Source organism: Anthonomus grandis, chromosome 1 (assembly GCF_022605725.1).
Source record: "Anthonomus grandis grandis chromosome 1, icAntGran1.3, whole genome shotgun sequence".
In the NCBI taxonomy this organism is placed as follows: Eukaryota; Metazoa; Arthropoda; class Insecta; order Coleoptera; family Curculionidae; genus Anthonomus; species Anthonomus grandis.
Window position 1 is genome coordinate 15,435,537 of NC_065546.1, and position 25,596 is coordinate 15,461,132.

The 25,596-nt window shown below is 31.3% G+C and overlaps 1 protein-coding gene across 1 annotated transcript in view; it reads left to right on the forward strand.

Annotated features, from left to right (window-relative positions):
- The window catches only part of LOC126744971 (uncharacterized), a 320,592-nt gene that overhangs the window by 32,140 nt on the left and 262,856 nt on the right, over positions 1-25,596 (forward strand). Inside the window, 4 exon segments of the mRNA XM_050452602.1 lie at positions 160-292; positions 350-993; positions 995-3,327; positions 3,385-3,418. Of these exon segments, the coding sequence (XP_050308559.1) occupies positions 160-292; positions 350-993; positions 995-3,327; positions 3,385-3,418 (3,144 nt within the window).

Sequence of the window (25,596 nt, forward strand, 5' to 3'; positions counted from 1 at the left end):
CAGGCCAACTCAGCTCTTGGTAAACTTATCGCAGGCAGAGAGATGGGAAAAGGCTGATGAGATTATTAATTTTTCTTATCCATCTCTAATTTTAATGTATTTTTTTCTCATCTTATTTAAATGTATCCCAACTTACTAAAACCATAATCCATATTTCAGTATGATTCTACTTTTGGACGAAGAGCTGAGTCTGCCGGGAAGGCAATACCAGAACCAAGGCCTGCTCCTTCTAGAATTGCTACCAGATATGGAGGCACATATACTAGCAGCATTGGATCATCTAGAGATTCAGGTTTGATAATGTAAATAACCTTCTAATAATTTTAGCATAAATGTAATTAATTTTTAGCTCGACAAGACTCTTCAAGACTTAAAACTTCCTTCATTGATAAGGATACATCTCATCCACCAGTTTCATATAAATCTCCGCTGTCTCGTACATCTACACGCTCAAGAGACCCAAGTCCATCTAGGGACTTATCAGAGAAAAGTACCACCTCATCAAGCTCAGGTTACCTGAACCCACATAGGCTCTATCCTAAGTCATATGTTAGATCTAATACAAGCAGAGAAGGCACACTATCTCCCACAGGTAGCACAAGTAACTTACCTAAGCTGAGTGGCAGCATCAGAGCATCTAGTTCATCTAAAGATAGTTCTGTTGCATCAAAATATAAAAGTTCACGAGAAGACTTATCTTCTGGCTCTCAGAAATATTTAACTAGCAGGTTTTTGCCAAAAAATTCCGTAGAGAGGAGTTATACAGCTTACACTAGACCATCTACTGTCAGAACTCATGAGGTATCGAGAAAAAATAAAGAATTACTGACTGTATTACATGCTCAACAAGAGCAAGAAAAAGCTAGCAGTAGACCAGCTAGTAGGTGCTCTTCAGTAGCTCCAGAGGATATACCTAAAATTGTTAAAAAAGCTTCCCCAGAAAAAAATGTTGAGTGCCCAAAACAAACTCAGATGGAAACGGTTAAAATTATGCACGAGAGGTACCTCACCGAACTTGGGAAGTTCTACCCATCCTAGCTTTTTACGTAGTAGAAGAATTGAACTTGCAAAAACTATAGAAAAGACTGTGACAAGACCAAAGACAGTTAAAGGAAATATGATTGATAAAGGAATTCAATCTGACAGAATGGATGATTCTACCAGATCCTCTAGGTTTGCTGGTGCATCTAGAATAAGTGCAACACCATGGACTAACTTCCTCGATATGAAATTTAATAGTCCAAGTAACAAAAAAGACAAAAAAGGTAAACAAGATAGTACAGAGAGCCCAAAAAGCCTTTCGAGAACTAGCTCAACAAACAGCATAATTTCAAAAAAGTCTGATAAGGATCTTAAAAAACCACTGACAAAATCAAAGCTTACCCCACCAAAGCAATTAACAGATAAGAAGCAACTACCACCACCTATACCAAAATCAGACTCATCCAATAAGACTAATTCATTACATTCCCTCAACCCATTAAACAAAGATTTTAGAAAATCGGTGCTAAACATGAATCCTGATGGTAACAAAACAAAAATTGGAAGACGAAGTAATTCTGCAAGCTCTGCTGAATCTGATAATGCCGATCCTGATGCCACTGATATTTCTGAAACTCTTAATAGCTGTAGGTCATATCATACTAGCAATTCTAGCTCCAAGCTACCTCAAAAATCTACACCTGAAAGGCAACAACGAAGCAATAGATCACCGAGCTCTGACGCAAGCACTACAAATCCAAGTTCTAGTGAAGACGATGTTAGAAGCAGAAAAGTCTTGAGCGCTAATTCATCGCGAACTTCCATAACCGCGGATGATGTTTTTATAGATAAACCTTTAAAAGTTCCCCAGAGCCCCAAGTCAAAATGTGATCAGGGCAAAAACGAGGCCGAAGCAAAAAATTTCCTAATGCGAGCTCTTGCTCCTGTAACAAATTTATTTAAGGCCAATAGGCAAAGTCAGAGTGAATCAGAAACTGATAGAACTCCCGGAGAAACCGGCAATGAGTCTGAAGAAAAAGTTTTTTGGTTTTTTGATCCTAGCTCGGAGAGCACCAATGATCAAAGAACGATTAGTCAGTCAAGTGCTGAACCTAAAAGAGCGACGTTAATTTTACATAAAGTTGAAACAGATACAGATCACTCCAGTGATCAAAGCAAGTTGCAGGTAATGAGCGAACCAATTAATATGAAATATGGTGAACCAACGGATCTATGTAAGCCAATGTCCCAATGTCAAATTTCGAACCCTAAACATTCCTCTTTACTTAAGCAAGATTCTTCAGGTGAAGCGCCATGGTGGTTAGATTCAAACCAATCCATTCCAGAGGGAGTGCAAGTCTATTCCGGTTATAATGCAGAAAATAATATGACTGCCCCAATAATTAAACCAAAAATTCGCCACATAGAATCTGGTGAAAAACCTTGGTGGCTAGATGAAAGTGCTACTATTCCAGAAGGAGTAGATACATATCCGAACTGGGTTCAGCAAAATAAGCCTGAGGAGGAGCAATTGCCAGTAAATCAGATACAACATAAAATTAAGCCAGTAGATAGCGGAGAGATACCTTGGTGGTTGAAAAAAGATGGCACTCCACCAGAAGGTGTAAAAGTCTGGCATCACGCTGAAAACGAGACTTCAACTAAACAAAAAATTCGTCACATAGAAAGTGGGGAAGCACCTTGGTGGCTGAATAAAGATTTTCAGCCACCAGAAGGCGTGCAAACTTATCCAGATTGGACACCAGATCAGACAAGCAGCCCACAATTTAACAACAGAAATAATTCTGGTAGCTCTACTTGGTGGCAAGAGAGTGATAAATCGAACTCTGAATGTGTAAGGCAATCTGGCTTAGGAGAAGGGCATAAACTTAGACATATTGATTCCGGTGAAAGAGCATGGTGGGCCAACGATGAAGAGTTACCTGATCAGTCTCAAGGCATAAAAGAAAATAACTGTGAAAAGATACGCTATCCTATAAGGCACCAAGAATCCGGGGAGAGTGCTTGGTGGCTGCAAGAAGAAGATCAAGAGCCTCTGGGTGATCGAGCAAGCCCCGAAGGTTTAGAGATGCCCAAGGATGATGAGCAAGGACGGCTAAGTCCATATGATAATGTACCAATTAATAGAGTAGCCGAAAAAAAACATGACCAAATTTCTTCTTTATTTATATCAAAACACACGAATATAGATGATATTCTAGGTGGTACTGGGCAGCTATGGAGTCCTATGATGGACAAGATGTTTAAGTATGGAGCAGACGGTGAGGTGTGCAGAGAAGTTGATGCTAAAGAAGTTATAATTCATGAAGGAATCAGTGGCCAACGGTTAGTTTTCGTAAAGTTTATTTAGTAATGTAAAAGTTAATGTTTGATCGCTTGTAGATTACTAACGGAAGAGAGTCAAGGGGCCAAAAAGGTAAGTAGGCATTTAAAATAATATTATTATTTTATTTTATATGTAATGTGGTAAACGTAGTGCCTAAAATATCGAAGATGATGTATTTTAGTCTCAGAGTAAATGTGCCTTCACCAATAGGTGCAGAAGATTTGTACAATTGAAGGCCTTTGCGTGAAAACGATGTATGCCACATGCAGTAGGTTTTGAGAAATCGCCTCTGAAAAATCATTTTTAATCCACAAAATCAAAATTAAATTCTTTCTATTTGAATTCGGTTGTAAAAGATAAAACACCTTAACTAGTTTTATACCAATAAAAAGGTTTTAAAAAAAATCACTAGATTTACTTTTTTGGAATTTAATTTGCAAAAAAATGTGGCTTGTATCCTTTTACATGAAAAAATAAAGGTAAACTGAAAAAATATAAAAGTTAAATGAAAAATAAATTAATTGTCATCAATGGGTAGTCTTCATCCAAATGCTCTATATCCATCGGTAATGCTCCTTGACTAACCAGTTTTTTTGCGCCAATATCCAAAAAAAAATGATGGATTACTTCAGGTATATACGGTAGCAAAAGTGATAACTTATCAACTTTTTTGGGGTTTATTTTTATTGGCTCCATATATTTTTGTTTCAAACATTCTGTTAAACATTGCCTTCTAATACCATTTTTTCCAATATTTATATTTTTAAAATGTTAATTTAAGTAACGTTTTATTTTTAAAAGGTTGGGATTTACGCTGTCAAACTTAATGATACGTATTTTGCTAAAGGCAACTTTTTCTTTTTCATCGGTAAGCTTTTTTTTAGTAATATTTCCTTCTAAAGATTTGAATGAAAAGAAGTCTTCTCTCTTCATTACAGTAACTTTAAATGGATTGGTTCTCTTACACTTACTTACTGCCTCATACCTTACTGGTTCATATACTGCCTTTATCTTCTTTTTATATTTCTCTATCATAGCAAAGTCCCTATCAGACGGAAGATGAGTATGCACCACTACTAAGAATTTATGCTCTATGGATTCAAATACACCTTCTGTAACCAACTGCTTCCACAAGCTCATTAAGACCCAGTTCTTATTTTAACCTCCGCAATTATCTGTATATACAATAAGGTTTTTGGGGAGGTGTTCTTGTTCTTTGAAATGTTTAAAGAGAATACTGGAAATCTCATCGCTACCTCTTTTACCAGTATTCTCAGACCACATGTACATATAGCCCTTATCATTCACACAGTCATGAACTCCAAGATTATATACCCATGCCTTCCTTAAGTAGGACCAGTTGTTAAAGAAGGTACAGGGAGTGCTTGCTAAGGGTCAAATGATATTACGTATGTATCCTTTAAAGCAGCCATTTTTATTGCATCCTTTAAAGTATTTTGCATTGCTTCAGCGCGCCTTAAATGCAACTCTTTTTCTGTCTTTAACTTCTTTAGAGATTCTTCATCTTCTTTAGAATTCTCAATGTTTACATCTAGTTCATCGCATATCTTGCAGGTATCGCTTCTTGGTAGCTTAAATCCTATATTAAACTCAGAACAAAATATCCTTCTGTATTTATCCTGACTTATAGGTATTATATTTTTTTCAACACACCAAGGCTTATAATAATCATAGTATAAAGAAGATATATTGAGGTCATGATTAATGTAAGTTTTATAAGGATTTTTTTTTTCCTACTGTAATGGCTTTTGTATTTTGGAATAATATTAATATGGTCTCGAGCTGACTGGCAGGCCTCCTCCGGTATTTTATTATGATGCACTAGAAACTTCCCTCGTTGATCTGGTTTAGGTGTGGTTAGGCCTTTAAGCATTTGTTTGTGCAGAAGCTGTAATCGCTTCTGAGACGTCAAAACCATGAATGGAAATATATTCTCTTTTAGATATTTTTACATTAAAGCCATTGACCCTTACAAAAGAGAAGAGACAGCTTTCTTTGTTTTCTTGGGGTATGAACGTTTTTTTGGCAACTGCTTTATGTTATGAAATAAATACGCGTTTTGCTTATCATAATCGCCAATATTCCAAAAATCGTCAAAAATTTTATTATCTGTACCTTGAAGCAACATCGTACAGTTTTTGTTGCAACCACATGGTGTTTTTTTTTCGCCTTCTAGTTTTGTTCCTTTTTTCAGGGGTAGGAAGCTCAGCACGGCGTTTTTTTCTGGATTCCTGTAAACAAAAAATCCGCTATATATGATTATTTTAGTACGCTGACAAACATATTGGGATTATGATAACAAACGAAGTAAATGTTATGTCAAAAAAAATAATATTATACCTGCGAAAAATGTCATACTCCCGTAAGGGAATTGCCATAAATGTTATTACAGATATTTTAAGAAAATACACAAAAATAATGGCAAAAATACATAGCTACAATTTTCAGAAAAAAGGTATATGCCACAAAATAAGCCAAATAAGTTTTAAAATAACATAACTAAAATTTTCAGTAAAAGGGTTTAAGCCACATAACCTCAAATACATACCTGTTGCTCTTCATAGGATGATGCACTGGATTTATTTTCACTCTCTACATAGTCTCTGCCTTTTATACTATCGTCAGAATTCCATCCACCGCTATTTTTTTCACTAGAATTACTTGAAAACTCTTTAAACTCTCGAGAACATCCGGCACGTGGGCTACTCATGATGGCGGTTTATAACATTAAATTTTCATCATAAAACGACACTTTAGCATAGTAGCGCCATCTATTGACCGATCATAAAAATATGCTAATGTGGCTAGTACCTTTATTTCCGAGTAATTTCAAATAAAAAAGTCGGGTATAAGGATTTTGTGGCTTGCATCCTTTTCACGCCAAGGGCTTCAATTGTTATTTACTTCAGCAAAAGCTAAAAGTACCATTTCTAACCTTGAAGAACATCGTTACGAATCTAAGAAAAAAGGTATTTACTTATTGTTGGTTGTTACGCTCAAGGATTATTTTTAAAAACTTTTAAGGGTTTTAAGTAATTTAACTTACAGTAGTTGGTAAATGACAGTCATTTCTTTTAGTTTACCAATTACTCATGAATTTTTTTTATACACAATGAAACTTTATATGTATTCTTAAGTTGAGTGAATAAAAAAACATTATTATTATTAATTTTTGTTTGTACGGTTATTAAATATAAAAATAAGTATTCTTTAGGTTTTAAAACTTATTCCTATATTAATTTATTATCGACATAATCTGGGCCTTCAAGAAGTAAAAGTACGACAGTAAATGTTCTCCTTAAAACTAATGGTAACGTTATTATAGAATTTTGTAATAAAATGCAACGGCCTTCAACTGAATTTCACGGAGAGTGCTTTGAACTTCACGAATTCGAAAATTTTGTCAATTTTGACCGAGAGCCTGATAATTTATGTGCATTTTATTTTCCACTTTTTTGGTTTTACTTATAAGTCATATAGCCAAGTTTTAATAAGGTACTTGTACGGATATGTATTATCGTATTCATTTAAATATTACTGATAAAAATTTTAATTTATTTGTTTTGGGCCCGAAATAAGTCGTGACGTAAGATAAAAGGAATAATGTAGAAAAAAATTTATATTTGCATCTTTTTTTTATTGCTACAAATTTTTAAGCTGATTTGTTTTTAAATTTGTTGATATTCACAGATGTTTGTAACAATCTGGTTTAAAATTTAAATAATTTATTTCTCTTAGAGATATTAGGCAATAAAGACAGAGGTAAATTGTCAAAACTAAATTATCTTCAGTTTCACCAGACTTAAGTGAAATTTGAATAACCCACAAATGTGCTGCGAATTTGCAAGATATTTTACATAAGACCTAACAACCTAATATAAAAAAACGGCATTACCAGATCATTATGAGCTTGAAAACATCTATATAGGCAAAACAAAAAATACGTTGTAGCGAGAATAGAAAAAGTATCTAAAGGAGATGTCGCAGAACACACATGGTCGAAGGACTAAAATATTTAGTGGACTGAGTCCAGGATTTACTATAGGGAACAATATTGGAGCAAGAGGATGTTCTTAAAAGTAAAGTGGATTATATAACCATCATTACTAACATATTGCTGTAAATTAGGACGAAACATATTCATTTGATTTAAATTTATATAATGTTGCTCATGTCTAAAGTATATAATATACTCTAGAATAGAGTTTTAGTTTTTAATGAATAAGGATATTTGGAAGGAGCAAGACAAAATTATTTTTCAACTAAGACTATCATCCAATTGAAGTTAAAGTGTTGATAGATTTTAATTCTGTATTATATTTTTTAACCTTAAATCTTAAGTTACCTACCTTTTTGGATTTCAATTTAGAATTTAGATTCCAAATTAGTTCTGTGTGGAAACTACAACCTGCCTGAATATCGATTAACTGCAATTGGTCAGCCTGTAAGCCATGCAACCTGTTTAGTAGAGTCCTTTACATTTTTAGATCTTAAGCAATTAATTTCTGTTCCTAATGGACGTATTGTTTACTTAGATTTAGTTTTCAGTCATTTTAAAGAAACCAATTTTATGCGAGCTATTGATTATCTGTTGCCTGAGAGTATGCACCATATTCCTTATGTTGGTGAGATAGCTTTTATGCATCCCCCTCAATTGAAAGTAGAGCATACTTACCTTGATTTCAAAAATACCAATTATATTGGATTTAACAGCTTTCTTTCCAGTATACAGTGGGGTAGTCTTTTCAGGATAAAAGTATTCAACTCTGTAGTGAAACTTTTTATGAAATCATTAATCTGGGTCTAGCTATGTTTGTTTCAACTAAAGTGTTTAGAAGCTCCAATTTTCCTTCTTACTTTACCTCTGAATTGAGGACAAAAATAATATTGAAAAAGCAAGCACACCAACAATACAAAATAAGCGGCTACCAGAGGGATTTTCAATTATTTGCTGCAATGCGGTCTGAATATAAGATTTTGGCCAGACGAGATTATAACAACTATTTAATCAACACAGAAAGCAATATTACTGATAACCCTAAAAAGTTCTGGTCATTTGTTAACCAGCTAAGAAAATCTGTAATAAACTTTCCTGTGGACCTGATAAGATACCTGAGTACATGTTAGGCAGACTTAAATATAGTATATCACTTCCTTTGTTTTTGTTGTTTAATAGATCTATATCAGAAATATTATATGTGATCAGCTTAGGTGGGCGTGCAAGGGGTGTTTGATGAGAGGCAGCATGGGTTCATTAGTGGTAGATCTACCTCTACTAATCTTGTTTTATATGAGGTTGCCTTGCTGGAGGCCTTCGAGAATGGTTATCAAGTGGATTCAATTTATACTGACTTCTCGAAGGCCTTCGACAGGGTCAATCATGAGTTATTACTAGCAAAACTTAGTTCCCTTGGCTTTAGTGAAAGATCTCTAAGGTGGTTTAGAAGCATGCTGCTGGGTCGTGAGCAGGGTGTTAGGATTGGAGATTCTGAATCTGGAAGTATCTTGGTTACTTCTGGAGTTCCTCAAGGGGGACACTGTTGCCCATTGCTTTTTGATTTATTTCTAACTGACTTTGTAATGTGTTTAACTGACTGTGATTACTTAGCATATGCAGATGATTTGAAACTTTTCCGTGTTATTAAGTCACAGCGGGACTCTGATATCTTACAACACAATCTTACTTCTTTTGTAAAGTGGGCTAATATGAATGATCTCCCTTTAAATATAAATAAGTGCTACTCAATTGGATTCTCTAGACTTAAAAATAAAATGAATAATATAAATACTATTGATGACATAGTACTTAGTTCTGTTGACTCAATAAAGGAGTCTTTGATACTCAGCTCAAATTTGGGGAACACTGTGATCTTGTGGAGGGGAAGGCCTCTCAGCTGTTAGGTTTTGTTTTACGAACTTGTCGTGACATGTCTATATCTACTTAGAAGAAACTTTATTGTTGATTAGTAAGAAGTCATTTAGAGTATCCCTCGATCATTTGGTCTCCTTTTTATAATTGTCACAAAATGCAACTTGAAAGAGTCCAAAAGAGGTTTACCCGATACTGTTCCTACAAGTTGAATATGCAGGATAACCTACTTGACATGGAGGCAATATTGGGACTTCAATCGTTGGAATCTAGAAGGATTCAAAGTGACCTCAGCTTTGTGTATAAGGTTATTCATGGGCTTATTGATTGCCCTGCTCTCATCAACAGCTTTAATTTAAAGTAATTTGACTTTATTTAATATTGTAACCAAATCTTTTGTAAAATGGGGTTTCCCGTATATTGATTGAATAAATAAATAAATAAATAAATAAATAGAAAATAGTATACAATCTCATATGTTAAATTATTGAAAAAAAACAAAGTCTGACAATAGACTTGTTTACGTATTTTGAAAAAATATGAACTTAAATCTTTAAGTACTTTATCTGTATACAGACGAAAATGTCAAATAAAATCTTCGCATGTTTTTTCTTTTAAAAAAATATTGTTAATTAAAATTATAATATATGAAAAAAACATAAGTGCTTTTATCGAACTCTTGGACTATATACCTATAAAGGACATTATTAAAAAATTTATTATTTCTGATTTAACAATAAATTTAACTATGTTAATACAGGAAAAGCAGACAAGCTTTTATTAATTTTAACTAACTCTATCGTTCATTCAAAACAAATAGCAAGTCGTCTTTGTATCTAGACAGTAAATTTACGAACATTTGTATAAAAAATGACCAGCTCATTTTTGAATAAACAGTTTGTACCTCGTATGAGTAACCTAAAATGAAAAAATGTGTCAGCTTTTTACTCTTGAATATTCTTTAGAAACTCTGGAATGGTTTTAAGAAAAATATAATTTTCTTAAAACACTTCTTATAAAGCTGCAAAATCATTTACAACTAAAATTCATAATATTCTACCTAGAAGAAAAAATGTTAATAAATATTTGCATTTCGATAAACGAATCAACAGGATAAAACTGCAATTACAAATTTTTTATTAAATATGTTTTTTTATAAAAAAATTGAGATTAAGCTGGCATTAATAATTAGGTAATCGATATTAAAATTCTAAAGTAGATCAGTTATCCTAAAATCATAAAGTGATAAGTGACACCTCTTATGGGACAAAGAATATAGATAAATACTTGATAAACTGTAATATTTAATATTAGTTTAAAGCTTAAGTTTTTTTTATAATTACTTGATTCTTAAGGCTACTATGATTCAAAAAAATTAAATTTATTTTTTTTTGATAAAATCAACTAAATTAAAATTTAACCACAAATAAGTAAAAATTATATACATTAAACAATTATTTGATATTTATTTATTATTAAATATGTAATAAGTATTCTCTTTTGAATGAGGTTTCAACCATAATTAGAATTTCCAGAGATTTTTAACCAAGTTAAATAAATGACACTTCATTTAAAACTGATTATCCGACGTTTCATATTTTGAATACCATTATTAACTTTTATGTCATAGTATACCAGGTTTTATACCAATCGATCAAAGAGTAGTTAAAAGAACGATTAAAATCTGATTTACTCCAATATTTTGCCTATATGTAATAGGAAAAAATGGTGGCTGACATACGAAATATCATTATTAATTAAAATTTTATATCAAGAAAATAAAAGAGTTATTTAAAGTTTTTGATTTTAAGTAAATTATCTCCAAAAATATTTGAGTGGTTATTAAGCATTAAATTACATTTTATTACAATTTAAATAATGGCTTTATTTGTACTTTTCAATAGTGTCCATAGGCGAAGTCTAGCCAAAGGCTAATCTACTTAATCTATTTAAAAAAAGTAAGCAAAATTATTTTAGATAGCACAACAGAAAGAAAAAAATTAACATGTGTAATGGTAACACTAATATTAATATAAAAATACACTACATACTATATACTAATATACTAACTAATATAAAAATACATACAACAGATATACACCCATTGGTCCATTAAAATCAAAAAATTATAAAATAAGAAATACCTACTGACAATTTAGCTATTCTGTTTTATTAAAAAATGCAGCTTTAGTTTTTTCTTGAAACCCGCTACTGACATTTCTTTTATAGGATTCGGAACAAGGTCATTGTAAATTGCCACAGCATTATACAGAAAACTACGACGAAAGAAGGCTGTTCGATATCTAGGAATTGACAACTTATTTATAAATCTCAGATTTGCTTCATGTAAATTTTTCCGAAAAGAAAGTTTTTTGCGGAGGTAGGGAGGAGTAGAGGACGCTAGCAGTCTATGCACAAAAACCGCCAATTGCAAAGAGAATAGATTTTCCACGCGCAGCCAACTAAGTTCACATAGCCTTGCAGAGACTCTATCATACTTTCTCAGTCCATAAATAAATCTGCAGCAATGATTTTGCAGCTTTTGCAAACGGTACGCAGTGATTTTGACTAAACATGGAAAATAAACAATATTGCAGTAATTCATAATAGGTAATAATAAAAACTCACACAGTTTTTTCCTTACCTTAAAATTATTAATATATTTCTGTTTGCATACAATGGCTTTAAAGAATAGTATGACTTTTTAATAACATTAGAAATGTGTAACTTAAAGCGCAATTCATCATCCAAAAGCAATGCAAGATTTTTTGCACATTTAACCATACTTAGCTGATTACCTCCCACAAAAAGCTTTAAACCGTCCAATGCTATTCTTTTTTTGTTCTTAGAAGTAAAGCACATAATACAACACTTTGAAGGATTGACTTTTAAATTATTTTGAGAGGAAAAGAAGGAAATTCTAGAAAGATCGTCGTTTATTTTATTTGATGCCTCCAATACAGATTCAGCTTTAAAAGAATGATAAATTTGCATACCATCGGCGAACCCCTGGATCTGGCAGTATTTTACAACTTTAAACAAATCAGAAACATACATTAGAAATAAGAGAGGTCCCAAAACAGATCCCTGAGGTACTCAGATGTTATATATTTGATATTTGAAAAAGTCTGATCTTCCAAGACCACCATTTGCCTTCTGTTGGATAAATAGGATTTAAAAAACATTTGGGAAACATTATCAAAGCCGTAATAAGCCAATTTTGCCAAAAGCAAATGATGATCCAAGGTGTCAAATGCTTTGGAAAAATCAAGCATTATAAGTGCTGTGGAGTCACCTTTATCCATTGCAGAAATTATCTCTTGGGTAACGTTTAGTAAGACAGATGTCATGCTATGTTGTTTTCTAAACCCAGATTGCTTATGCGGAATAATATTATTGGAGGTGAGAAAGTCATAAATTTGCGGCTGTATAAACTTTTCCAAAACTTTAGCGATGACCGGAATAATTGAAATTGGTGTAAGGTCGCTGAAATTAGTTGGATTATTAATTTTAGCCAAAGGTGTTAAGAGAGAAATTTTCCACATACCCGGGAAATACCCAGCTTCTAGGCAACAGTTTATAATATGTGTAATAATATTTAACCGCCCTTGTGTTCTTTACAGTTCTCAAAACCCCAATAATAAGGCTTGGGTCACCATATACACGTTCAATATATTTAATTCAAATTTTAATTAACTCTATTTTTTATTACTAAGAATTGTCAATTTTTGCAATTAATTACAAATATGCCAGAAACTAGTTATCCTGATTAAGTAGATCAATCGATTGAGTCAAACATGGCTGATGTTTAAGAACCCGTTTGATATTTAAGACCATTAAACAGAAATAATAAAAGGTTTAATTAATGTAAATCACTTAACTATTAAATAATAAATGTCCTGCTTATTACAACTATATGTAGGGATGCTCATCAGGAAAATAAATTTATTAAGAAAATTGATATAAAAATTCTATAAAATTGATAATGAAACTGTAATTTTCACAAGATGTGATATGCAATGTGTTCTGAGCCTAATAGATATATGAAAAACTATTTTAAATGAATAAACACGAATGTTAAAATCGAACTAATAAAGTTAATATAATAAACAGTCTTTTTAATCTAAACCATACATATCTCTGGCATAAGTAAGGAATTCTGGACTTAACTTGCTTTGCTGATAATTCATTTAACATATGAAGTTCATAAACTAGGAACCGTATGAAACGTGCTTAATGCAATTTAATTATAATGCAAATTAAATATAATATTTTTATTAAAGAACCAAAAATTTGTAGATAAAAATATAATAAAACATTTTTTACCTAGATTCTTCTACGTTATATTTTATTTTTTTTTTAAATAAAATATATAAATTTAAGATGCAAATAGGCGGTTTATCTAATATCAAAAAAATATTTAATAGGATGTATAAGTTATTCGTTTAATCATTTTTTGATAATAAAATTCAACGTGTCCATAAGTTTTCATAACTTAATGCTAAACTAATATTATCTTACCTTTACAATTTTAATATATTACAGTATGTTACCTTTACCGTATAGGGTGTCCCGAAATTACATCGCAATATTTTACCAGATGCATCTTTGTCTAAAAATAAGACAAACACTTCATATACAGGAATCTTGAAAAGTGAATCGTTTTCATGTTACAGGGTGTTTTATAATTTCTACTGAAGATGGTTTTTTTGTTAATATTTTCAAAACACCTGGTCGTTTAATTTCTACAGCGTATACCAATTCGTTTAAATGATCCCATAAATAGTAATCTACTGAAGTTAGATCTGGAGTTCGAGGAGGCCAATTTATAGGACCACCTCGACCAATTCAACTTTTAGCAAAATGAACATCCATCCACTGACGAACATTACGTCCAAAATGATCAGGCGCTCCGTCGTGCTGAAATATTAAATTCTGTCGGATGTTAAAGGAACGCCTTCCAAAAGCTGCCCAAGATTATGTTCCAGCATTTTTAAATAGTTTTCAGAATTAAGACAGTTGGGTAACTCTATCGGGGCAATAAGTTGGTCCCTGATTAATCCCGGCCACAAATTTATTAAAAACCTCCTCTTAAAGTTGGTACGGCGTATCTCTTTTGGATTATCATCTGCCTAAAAATGCATATTATTCATATTAAACGCACCATTTCTAGTAAAGGTAGCTTCGTCAGTCCATAAAATAAAAGGGAGTAAGTTTGGGTTGTTAATTATCCATTTACAAAATTGGATCCCCTGCGCAAAATCGTCTGGTACCAACTCTTGAACTCTCTAGTAATTATAGGGATGTAAGCCTTGGACTTTTACCATTCCTCCTATCTAAAAAAATATTTTTTAATTTTTATTATTAACTATGTCGGCGGTAGTATTTTTTTTTAATAATTACTATTGAGCGGGGGATATGTGTGGCTCGTGACACTGTTTTGATGCTTGTTCCAGGTTTTTCTTTGAAATAGTTTAAGACGTTTTTTAAGTTAAGATTTGCTTGTGGCCTGCCTTGTCCATGAGCTCCATTTTCACATAAGTTACGATGGATGTTAACAAAAACTTGACGATCTGGAATTTATCTGAGGGGAAATTTTCGGCGATACTCACGGGCAGTAGCTAACGAGCCGCCATTACATAAACGATACTCAAAATGCATATCGCTAGTTTTAAAGAAATACTTTACACAAAGAGCTATTTAACTTTACCGACGTAAATGTAAAATAAGTAAAATATTAATTAAAACGTCAAACAAAATTCATGCAATAAAGAAATTGTCAAAAAGCACTGCCAACTACTATTTTTTATTTTATACATGGTTATCTTTTCAATACCAAGTCATTTTTATCTTTGCTGACCACTAATTTTAAACGACCCTGTATACATTTTAGCATAAAATCTTAAAAAATCAGTTAGTTACAATAACAGTAATATACGATAAAAAATTTGAAAAATAACGACCAGGCGTTTCGAAAATATTAACAAAAAACCATCTTCAATAGGAATTATAAAACACTCTGTAGCATGAAAACGATTCACTTTTCAAAATTCCTGTATAGGAAGTTTTTGTCTTATTTTTAGACAAAGATGCGGCTGGTAAAATATTGCGATGTAATTTCGGGACACCCTATACGGTAAAGGTAACATACTGTAATGTATTAAAATTGTAAATGTATTGTAAAGGTAATATAATATTATTTTAGCATAAAGTTATGAAAACTTGTGAACATGTTCAGTTTTATTTGGTTTTACCTGATTTTCAAACAAACTTTATATTTTGCAAACAAGCAGTCACCGTTTCGAGCTTTTTTGTTTTGTTTCTTAAATTGTGATGTTATTTACCTATTTATTTTTTAATTTTGATAACGTAGATGTAAAACCCAACACTTTATAATGTTTTCTTACTTCATCACTGAATATAGGCTGATATTTTAAATAGAAATAGCCCTAAATAAAGGCTAAGACATTTCTTCTTAAATAAAATTAGTTTTATTGCTTCGCGGTGACTGCTTTTGAAATTCATCGAGCAATGCACCAGTGTTTGCCAATAACAGCAGTTTACATGTAGCATTAATGAAAAAGAAAGTTATTATTATTAATAATATTAACACAGTTTTATGGTTGGAACCTTTGGTGTGACGCTTAAATTACGAGACAGTTTTACCAATAACCAAAACTCTTTATTTTTACTGTCGATTCGTGTTTTCCTAACGAAGATTAAAACTCTCTCGTGAGTTTTAATCGTCTTCTAAAGATGCTAACATCGAGATTAAAATTAAGAGGTTTGGTTAGTGGTAAAACTGTCTTGTAATTTAATTATTAACACAATTTAGCATAGGACTAAAAATACAGAGATTACAAGAAACAGGATATTAAGCTTAGCTTATTTTGTAGTCTTATTATTTAAACTAATACAAAACTTTTTAAAATTAATGGATTCAGTGGCATCTAAGAGAACATCTTTTTAAAAATTATTAGCAAAATATACCTTTTTGGCAATATTTATAGTAAGCGAATATAAACTTTGTAAACGAAAGGATTTTTGCAATAGCAATTAAATCTATGAATTTAGATATAAGCTAGAGTATGGTGTGCTTAAAACTGTCGAGGTTTTTTAAATAATGAGGATAACATTATATTATGACATTAATAAATTATTGGAAACCCAAGTTATGGTTTTTGTCTAAGACTTACGTAACCGATGATATTTATGGGATAGAATTGAACATAGATATAGGACAGATGGGATATTGACTCTTTTAAGAAAATTGCATTAAATATAAAGCTATCAGAAGAGAATGCTGTGAGAATTAGGTCTGAACATTTTCACTCGAATTTATTATAGATAATAGCAAATACCATTGTTACAAGATACCGTAATATATGTAAGAAAGCAGAAAAAACCAAACCAAGAAAACTTATATCACAACGAATTCAACAAAACTACCACTGGCGAATATGATAGCAAATATAAAAGCTTGTTTGCAAAATATAAAGCTTGTTTGAAAATCAGGTAAAACCAAATGAAACAATGCACGCCGAACTAACAAGTATAAAAAGGCAATTAAAGAAAAAGAAACAGAACGAATTGGACAACAATGGTATTATACAGGAAATTTCATTTAAAGAGGGTAAAAATATGCAGCTCATAATTGAAAAAATTGGAGAAACACTGGATGTACTAATAGGAAATATTGGTTTTATTATCATTTGGGCAAAGTCCGAGCACAAAACTGTCGAATAAAACTTTGTTTTCAAAATAAAGGAGTAAAAGAACAGACGTCAACATTGATAAAAAAAATCGAATTAAATACAAAAGACTTTGGTTATAATGAAAAAAACAAAATTTATTTAAATCATGACTTGACAAAACAAAATGTTAAACTATTTACAATGACTAGGGTATTTAAAAAATATCATGACTAGAAATATCTCTGGTTGAAGGATGGAACCATTTTTCTAAAAAAAGGTTTTTTCTATAATAGGTGAAAAGTTATACCAGTGAATTCTGAGATCGCACTGGAAAACTAAAGAGGCCTCTAAGACAAATAAGTGTTACCTATATGAACATTCTAAGTATTCGCAACAAAGTTGATGATATAAAATATTTGATATATTCTAGCTCTCTCTGAGATATGGTAAAATAATGATGAGGCATTCATGTAAGATTTTAAAAAAGATATTATTTTTCAATGTATAGTTGTAAAAAATTTTTCAGCTTTACATTCATGCAGAGATAGCAGAGTTGGAGGAACATTACTTTATATCAAATGAACTTTTAAGTGCCATAAAGCAGATTGGTTTAGTGCAGAAAAAATACCAAACTAGGTTTGTGTAAATATTGGTGAGCCTGACTTAAAAGCAAGCGTTAAATATAAGCCGCCATCATATAGTAATATTGAATTTTTGAAAAATTTTGAAAATATTCTTATAAAATTTCCTAAGAAACATGTTGTTGTTGGAGACTTTAATATTAATTTAGTGGAAGATTATACACTAGTTACTAATCATAAAGACCTATTAACTATAAATAACTTTAAAATAAATAATATAATATCAAATAAAAATGCAACAAATGTAACAAAAAATAACCCAAGCATAATTATTGATCATGTGTCATAAGATATAGGTTCAAAGTTATTGACGGATGATGTAGAGATTTACGACAGCTGTCTTCCGGTCGCAGTTGCCTTATATTTAATTTTAAAATAAATCATAATGATAAGATATTTAAGACAAAAGTGAATCATAAAATTAAATGAACAGAATATAAAAAATTTGTATATAAATGTAAGGCAAGCTGGTATACTATCATTTCGAGAGTTAGGTGAACTAATCAAATTACCTAAAAATGAGTCACAAGCTATAAAAACAGTAAAAATAAAAGAAAATAATACCTGGATTAATGGCAAAATTCTTGAAATGAATCAAGCAAAGAAAAGATGCTTATAAAAAAAATAAAACTTCGGGCAATTTATTGTATGATAATGAGTTTTAAAAAATGAAAAAAAAGTTATAAATAATAAAATTATCTTTAATTAAGTAAAAAAATATTTTTTTTGGAAACAATAAGGTCGCACTAGCACAGATTAAAAAAGACCCTGGAAATTGATCCACAGTATTTTAGCACTCATATCGACTTTGAATATAAATATGAAAATTATTAAAGAACAAAAAGAAATAGTTGATAACTTAAATCGGCAGTTTATATTGGTTGGTAAGAATATTACCAATGATTTAAACAATAAAATTCAACTTATAAGAAATGATTTAACTTTTGATGAAATTATTCGTAGCAACACTGATAAATAATAAACCAAACAACCCAAATAAGATCTGTGAAACTTTATTAGAATTAAAACGTAACTCTTCTCCAGATTTAATTAACTTAAAAGATTATGTGAACTTGAACCATCTTGAAATCATTAGCAATTATACATTTGTGTATATCAAAGATCAATTTTTTTTTGTCCAATATATACATATCAATTTTACAACTAAATACTATATAACCCGAGGACAAAAAGGACTACAGCGTGACCATAGTGGTCGATAACGCAAAATACACAAATCATGTGTATTTGTGCGCGGTACCCCTGTATAACCTAATTTATATATATATATATATAAGTCAAAAAGATTTCTAATAAAATAGCAAATGGCGGAAAAAAAAGTGTCTGTTCGAAATATTTTGATTTAAAGACCTCAAATTTCTGGTTTAAACTAGGATAGTTAAAATAGGATTGCCAGATGTCCTGGATTTCACAGGATGTCCTGGATTTGAGGCTGGAATGTAGGAGTCCTGCGAAGACCTGAGGAAGGACGCCTAATGTCCTGGATTTCAGAAAAGCAAATATTTCAAATTACAAATCCTTTTTTTTCACGGCTCCCTCCGGCTGCTTAATTCGAACGTAATATTCTGCACCATCTTTTGATAAATAGAAAAAAATGCCATAATATTAACCACGCAGATAGCTTTTCGAGACGTATCCAACAGCGCTAGCGGCACTAGCGCGGCAGACGGCATTGGCAGTTTGCTTAATTTTTGGGATTCCCCCAAATGTGTTTACTATTGTTTTGTGTTTTGATGTTATATTATATTACCATCAGCTGGCAGAAGTTCTTATACAACCCGCGAGTATAGAGTTAGTTATTGGTATTTCAAGTATTTAGTACACCTTTTACGCATTTTTTTTCTGATCAGTAGAAATTAAAAAGGTAAGTTTTTTTTTGGAATTAAAAAAATTATTGCAATCTCCCGATACCTATTTTGATACATAGATATTTAAACATTTGTGTTTTTTTTTAGTATTTTGTAAGATGGATGAACTAGATGGCCCAACAACACCATAAAAAAAAGCTGAAAGATTAAATAAATATAGAAAAGAATGGGAAAATACATTTAATTGGCTCGCAGAGGATAATCAAAAAGCTAGGTGCAAATTGTGTAAAAAGTCTTTTTCATTTATATATGGGGGTCTAGATGACATAAAGCGGCACGCGGAAGGCTCTGAGCATAAAAAACACGAAATTATGTTAAAACAAAATATAACACTACAATCATTTTTGGGACGAGAAGGAGAAGTCATGGATCCTCAACAAGAAAAAATACTGTCGTCAGAAGTGGCAAATGTAGAATTCTATAATTCATTAGATTGTATACGTCAATTGCTTGCAGTAATGTATCCTGATTCCAATATTGCCACAAAAACTCATTTGGGTAGAACAAAAGCAAGTACGATTGCTTTTAATGTCCTGGCCCCTTTTTTAGTAGAAAGTCCATTATGTCAGCTTAGCAAAGGAGTTTTTTTGGAATATCCACAGATGCCTCTAATTATGGAAGCGCTAAGCTTTTCACAATACTTTTAAGGTATTGCACATTTAAGGAATTACTTATACGTATACTTTTAAATAGGTTTTTTTTAAGGTATTATGTTCCATCAGAAGGAGTAAAATTATTTATTTCTTCTTGATTTTTTCGAAGATCCCGACAAGAGTGCAAATTGTATTTACACTAACTTAAAAACTAGAATTAAACATGCTGGCCTTTTATTAAACTACATATCATGCTATTCGGCTGATAATACAAATATTAATTTTGGATGCTTGCATTCTGTGTACCAATTATTATATAAGGAGAATAATAAAGTTCTTGTAGTGGGTTGTCCTGCGCATATGGTAAACAATTCTGTAAAAAATGCTTTAGCAAAATGCCGTTTTGATGTAGAAACTTTGATTTTAAAAACTTTTAACCATTTTTCATCTTAAGCAAAAAGCTGCAAAGAGTTAAAAATTTTTTTTTAATTTCGTGGACTTGGAAACTATTTTAAGGCATGTACCGACCCGTTGGCTAAGCTTATTTCCAGCCATAGAAAGATTGCTGAACATTTTTCCAGCCATTAAGAGCTACTTTCTTTCTCAGGAAGAAACAATTCCTATTGCACTACAAGATTTTTTCTCTGAAGACAATTTTGTAGTACAGAAAACTGAATGTTGTCTATGTTTTTTTCACAACTCACTAAAAATTGTTTTTGACACAGAACAAAAACTTGAAAAAGCCGATTTATTTTGTTTCGAAGTTTACAATACTTTAAAATCTCTAAGAGAAAAAATAAGTCAACGAATAAATGACAATTTCTTTGGCTTTCTAGCGTCAAATCTTTTTATAACTTTTGCACCAAATGAACAAACTCAAATAAAAGTATCCTGTTTAGAATTTTATAAAAATATTGCTGCTTATCTAGATTCAAAATATGAATTTTCAGAAAATAATTTGTTTTCAAAATTAAATATTTTTTCTTTAAAAACTCCATTTAATTTTGATTCACTTATGGAAGTTATAAACAACTTACCAATCGACATAAATTTTGATAATCTGTATGAAGAATTTTGTATAGTCAAAACTACCCTTGACAAAGCTTGCACTTCATCTGAGGAGACTAATATTATCCAAAAATGGAATAAAATATTCATAGGTTCGGAACTTATTATTTTTTTAAAAATAATACAATTTGTTTTTTCCATATACGGGTCAAATGCTGACTCTGATGATGTGAATTTTTTCTTTATGTAATGCAGCCTGGAGCGACAGTCGCAATAAACTCCTGGTTGATCACGTAAAAGCAGAGCTTCAGATTAAAACTAATTTTAATTTAAAGTGCAAAGAATTTTATAATATGGCTATTAAAAATAAAAGGCTCTTGCAGACAGTCAATCTAACCAAAAATATTCTTTTTCATCCAAATAATTTTTTTTAAAGCATTTTAAAACATTTATTATTTATGTATCCTGTTTTAATTTGGTACCATAATTTAAACAAATGTAATTTTTATGTAAAATATATTTTTTGTAATACATATCTTTAAGTAAAATATAAAAAATCTTTTTTTTTATGTAAAATATACTTATATAAATAACTGTCAGTTCAATAAAAACATGTCCTTCATTATTTTTATGTGTCCTTCCTTTTTTAATATTGTGTCCTGTGATTTTTAAATTTAAACCTGGCAACCCTAAGTTAAAAGTTCTTAAAAATAGTGTTCTTCTTGCTATTTTTACCTGATTTATTAATAATCCCTAAAAAAACTTTTTTCGATCTACTGACTAACTGAAATAAAGACCGTCTTCCGTGTACACGGCAATAATATAGGTAAATGCAAGTGCCTCAGGTATAGCCTCCTGTATGTACCTATACATGTTTTAGTTCGACCTTTCTCCACCTACTCATGTTTGGCGCCACAATCGAAACCACTTGCCGGTTTTCGTTGCCGCTAAACCCGGAGAATCTAGTCTGTGCACTGAAACAGCTGAAACGAACAGCTGAAAAGCGAAAAGCGACGATCCGAGATCGCAGGTAGCCATGCCGACGTAATTCGAATGTTTTTGCCGTTGAAAATCGAGTTTTTTTCTATTTGTTTTTGTTTGTCGGGTATGTCCGTCGAAAGTTCTAAAAGTGATATTTTCAAAATGCACCAGTCCTAAAGGAATTCTTTTTGTGTCTGAGGTGGTGTTTGTAGAGGGTTTTTTTTGCATTAGTTTAAATTTTTCTTAACGTACATAAAGAAAACTATAACAAATTGGGTAGGCTTATTAGATATACGAATTTTAAAATTTTAAGAGAATATATAATAAATTTTTTTTTTATAAAGAAATCGACTTATCTTTAATTATTTACTATTTATTAACGTTAAAAAATAGTTTAAAATATTGCTTTGTATAAAATAATTTTTTTTAAAGAAACCTGCATTTTTTGTACGTACTATTTATTATGATTTTCTTCTAAACTCATAGCAATTAAACATTGATAGAAAATGCTTAAAAAAGAATTTTCTTCATGAAAAATATTAAGAAAGTTGTTTGGAATTTTAAACGGTCTTAAAATTTGTAAAAAGGTATATTTTTCAATTATTTTCAAAAATGTTTCTCTCAAGATGCAACCAGGAAATATATTTAATAATAATTTAGATTATTATAAATTTAGCATTTGTGTTATTATTGCATTGCACTGATTTAATAAAACAAAGTCGTTACCATTACGTGTGTTATTTGTATGAATATTACTAAAAAATTTTAATTAATAATAGATATATATGGGTAACATAGCTTTAGTTTAAGTATAAGGAATTTTACAGAAACTTCAGAAATAGTCCCTAAAAGTTATCCGTTAATTTTTTATCATATTTTCCAATATCCTGTATTTATATTTAATTTAATCAATGTCTTTTTAAATTTATTCTACAGATATGCCAGGAAAACGAATTCGTTCATTAAATGTGACTTTTTATTACAAGAAATATTTAAAATTCGAATAAGTTAATACAATTCGTTTTTCGTGATATCTGTGTTAAACAGTGTAATTAAAATAGGTATAAGAATAAAATAAAATTACTGCAATATTAGCAATATTTAGGTCTAAGAAATAAGTTTTATCTGACACTATTATTAACTTGTTTATTTAAATTTAATTCTTTTTCTAATTTTAGATGATTCCTATTAAATTAATATAACTGTGCAAACACTAAACCGAAATTTCCTCGTTAATAAATATAAAATTATAAAATTGGACCAAATTGATAACAGTTGAATTTTTTTGTTTATTTCTTGCTTGTTCATACATATTTTAGTATTATACATTTATTTTTTTATTATATAATTAAGAAAGCAACTACAACATTAAAATAAAAACCTAAAAAACACCTTAAAGACGTCTTTTAATATTTAGGCCAGACAAAGGTTAAGGAATAAAAATTTTGCACCTGTCTTTAAGTGCCTATTTTCTTATGCAGGTAGAGTTTTATTCTGAAATATAGCTGAATTAGTATGTTTGTTAACGTTTCATTAAATTACAATTTTTAAAATAAATTTGTATGATTTTATTAAAATAATAATAAAATTTTAATTTTGATTTTGTATGGTTAATATAAGAGTAACAAATTATAGATCAAGAAATTATTATTTTTATTATCATATTTTTATTATTGTGTCCTTATATCTATATTAGTTAAAGATATTAAGGTAATTAAAATAGCTATTTCAGTAATGTAGCGGAACGACCTCTACTTTGCTATAGTTTGTTCTATTAGAATATCGGGCGTCTTAAATATTTTCTTTATTTGTGGAAATGTATGACATTCTTTAAACCCTACATTTCTGCTCGGAGTATTCTTATGATTATTACTTCGTTTGTCACCATTTAATAAAGAAGTGTGGCGCCTTTGACTCCGTGATTCCGTTAAAGGGTTTAATCCGGGTCAGTGCTTTTATTATTGAAAGGTGTTAAAACTAAGCCCGTAACTGAGGTAAATAAACTGAGATTTCCCTGCATTAGTGGTTTCTTTGACCTACGAACCCCCGGGACTAAAAATCCCATTACAACTTGGCTGCCCAACTGGGACAAAGAATCCACGTCTATGGGTAATCCACGACCTCCAGTAGTTCATTCACCGAGGAACTTAAGATCTCGAAGACCATCAAACATGGATGGATCTAGGAACTTTTTAATCGAAGAGAGGAATACGACAGGACCATTACCGACAGTCGCTTCGGGGGCGAGTCCAGAAGACAACGCATCTACAGGAGCAGGCCAAATAAACACCTCTACGAGAGCGAGTGCGGAAACGGGCGCAATCCGTAGAAATAATGGACAAACAGCCGCAGCAAGAGGGTTGCCGTCATACCCGGAACCCCCAGGAACACCGATTATAGCGTCTGCTACAGGTAACCCCTCTCCAAACTATTATCAGGGATTTAAGAGCCAACCATTTTTATCAACGATGGGTCCAGCTACTAATCAATGTAATTTTATTCATCAACCACCGTTACAAAATATCCATAACATATTAAATTCAGATATTTTTAGTAGTGTAGGAGATTTCGATAATAACGGTAGCATTCATCCTATTGATTTTGTAAACCAAATTGAATTTGTATGTAGAGCATATCAGGTACTATTTAACCAAATTAGTTTTTTACTAGTTAAGAAATTTATAGGAAAGACAAAGTCTTGGGCTGAGTCTTTTCTTACAACATTTATTGATTTTTATAGTTTTAAGACAGCTTTTGTTAATTTTTTTTGGAATGAGACAAGACAGTTGGACGTGACCTTTCAAATAAAAGCTGCGCGTTATGAGGGTGGTTCATATTCAGAGCATTTTACTAAGTATATAGCAATGGCAAAACACTTACAACCGGCTTTTTCCGAAATTTCACTGATTTGCATTATAGCCAGGCATTTTCCACCTCATATTTCGTCCCTTTTAGTGGGCATAAATAATTTTTCGGATGCATTAGCAAGGCTACAACAGGCCGATTGTTTTAGCTCAAATTATAATAATAGTAATAATACTTATGGTTCAGCTGGTGGAAACTGTCGCTACTCATATCAATCAAATATGCCTCAAAGGAGTGAAAAGTCGGAAAGACCACCATTTCTAAGTGGTAATTTTAATAAACATGGGCCTAAACAAAATGTCCGGACCGCGACCATAGGTCTCCACCAAGATATTTTGGAAGAGACGCAGGAAAACTAGAAAGATCTCTGTCTTTCCGCCCGGAGGCAGAGCAGATAAAATTAAAAGGGGCCATGAATTGTAATTATAATAATAATAATCCCATTGATGAATTGTTGTATGAATGTGATTTTGAACACTCAGTTTTAGACACACGTTCTCCAGTGATTTCTCTTAAAATTTTCAATTTTAATTTTCCAGCGCTTATTGATACGGGATCAGAATGTTCGTGTTTATCTGGAGAAGTTTACGAACAACTCGGAAATCTGCAAAATCAAATACCATCTTTTTCAGTAACGGGTGTAAAGATTACTGGGGCTTTTAAAAGTAATGAAAAGCGGGTAACTCAGCAATTACTTGTGGAATTTT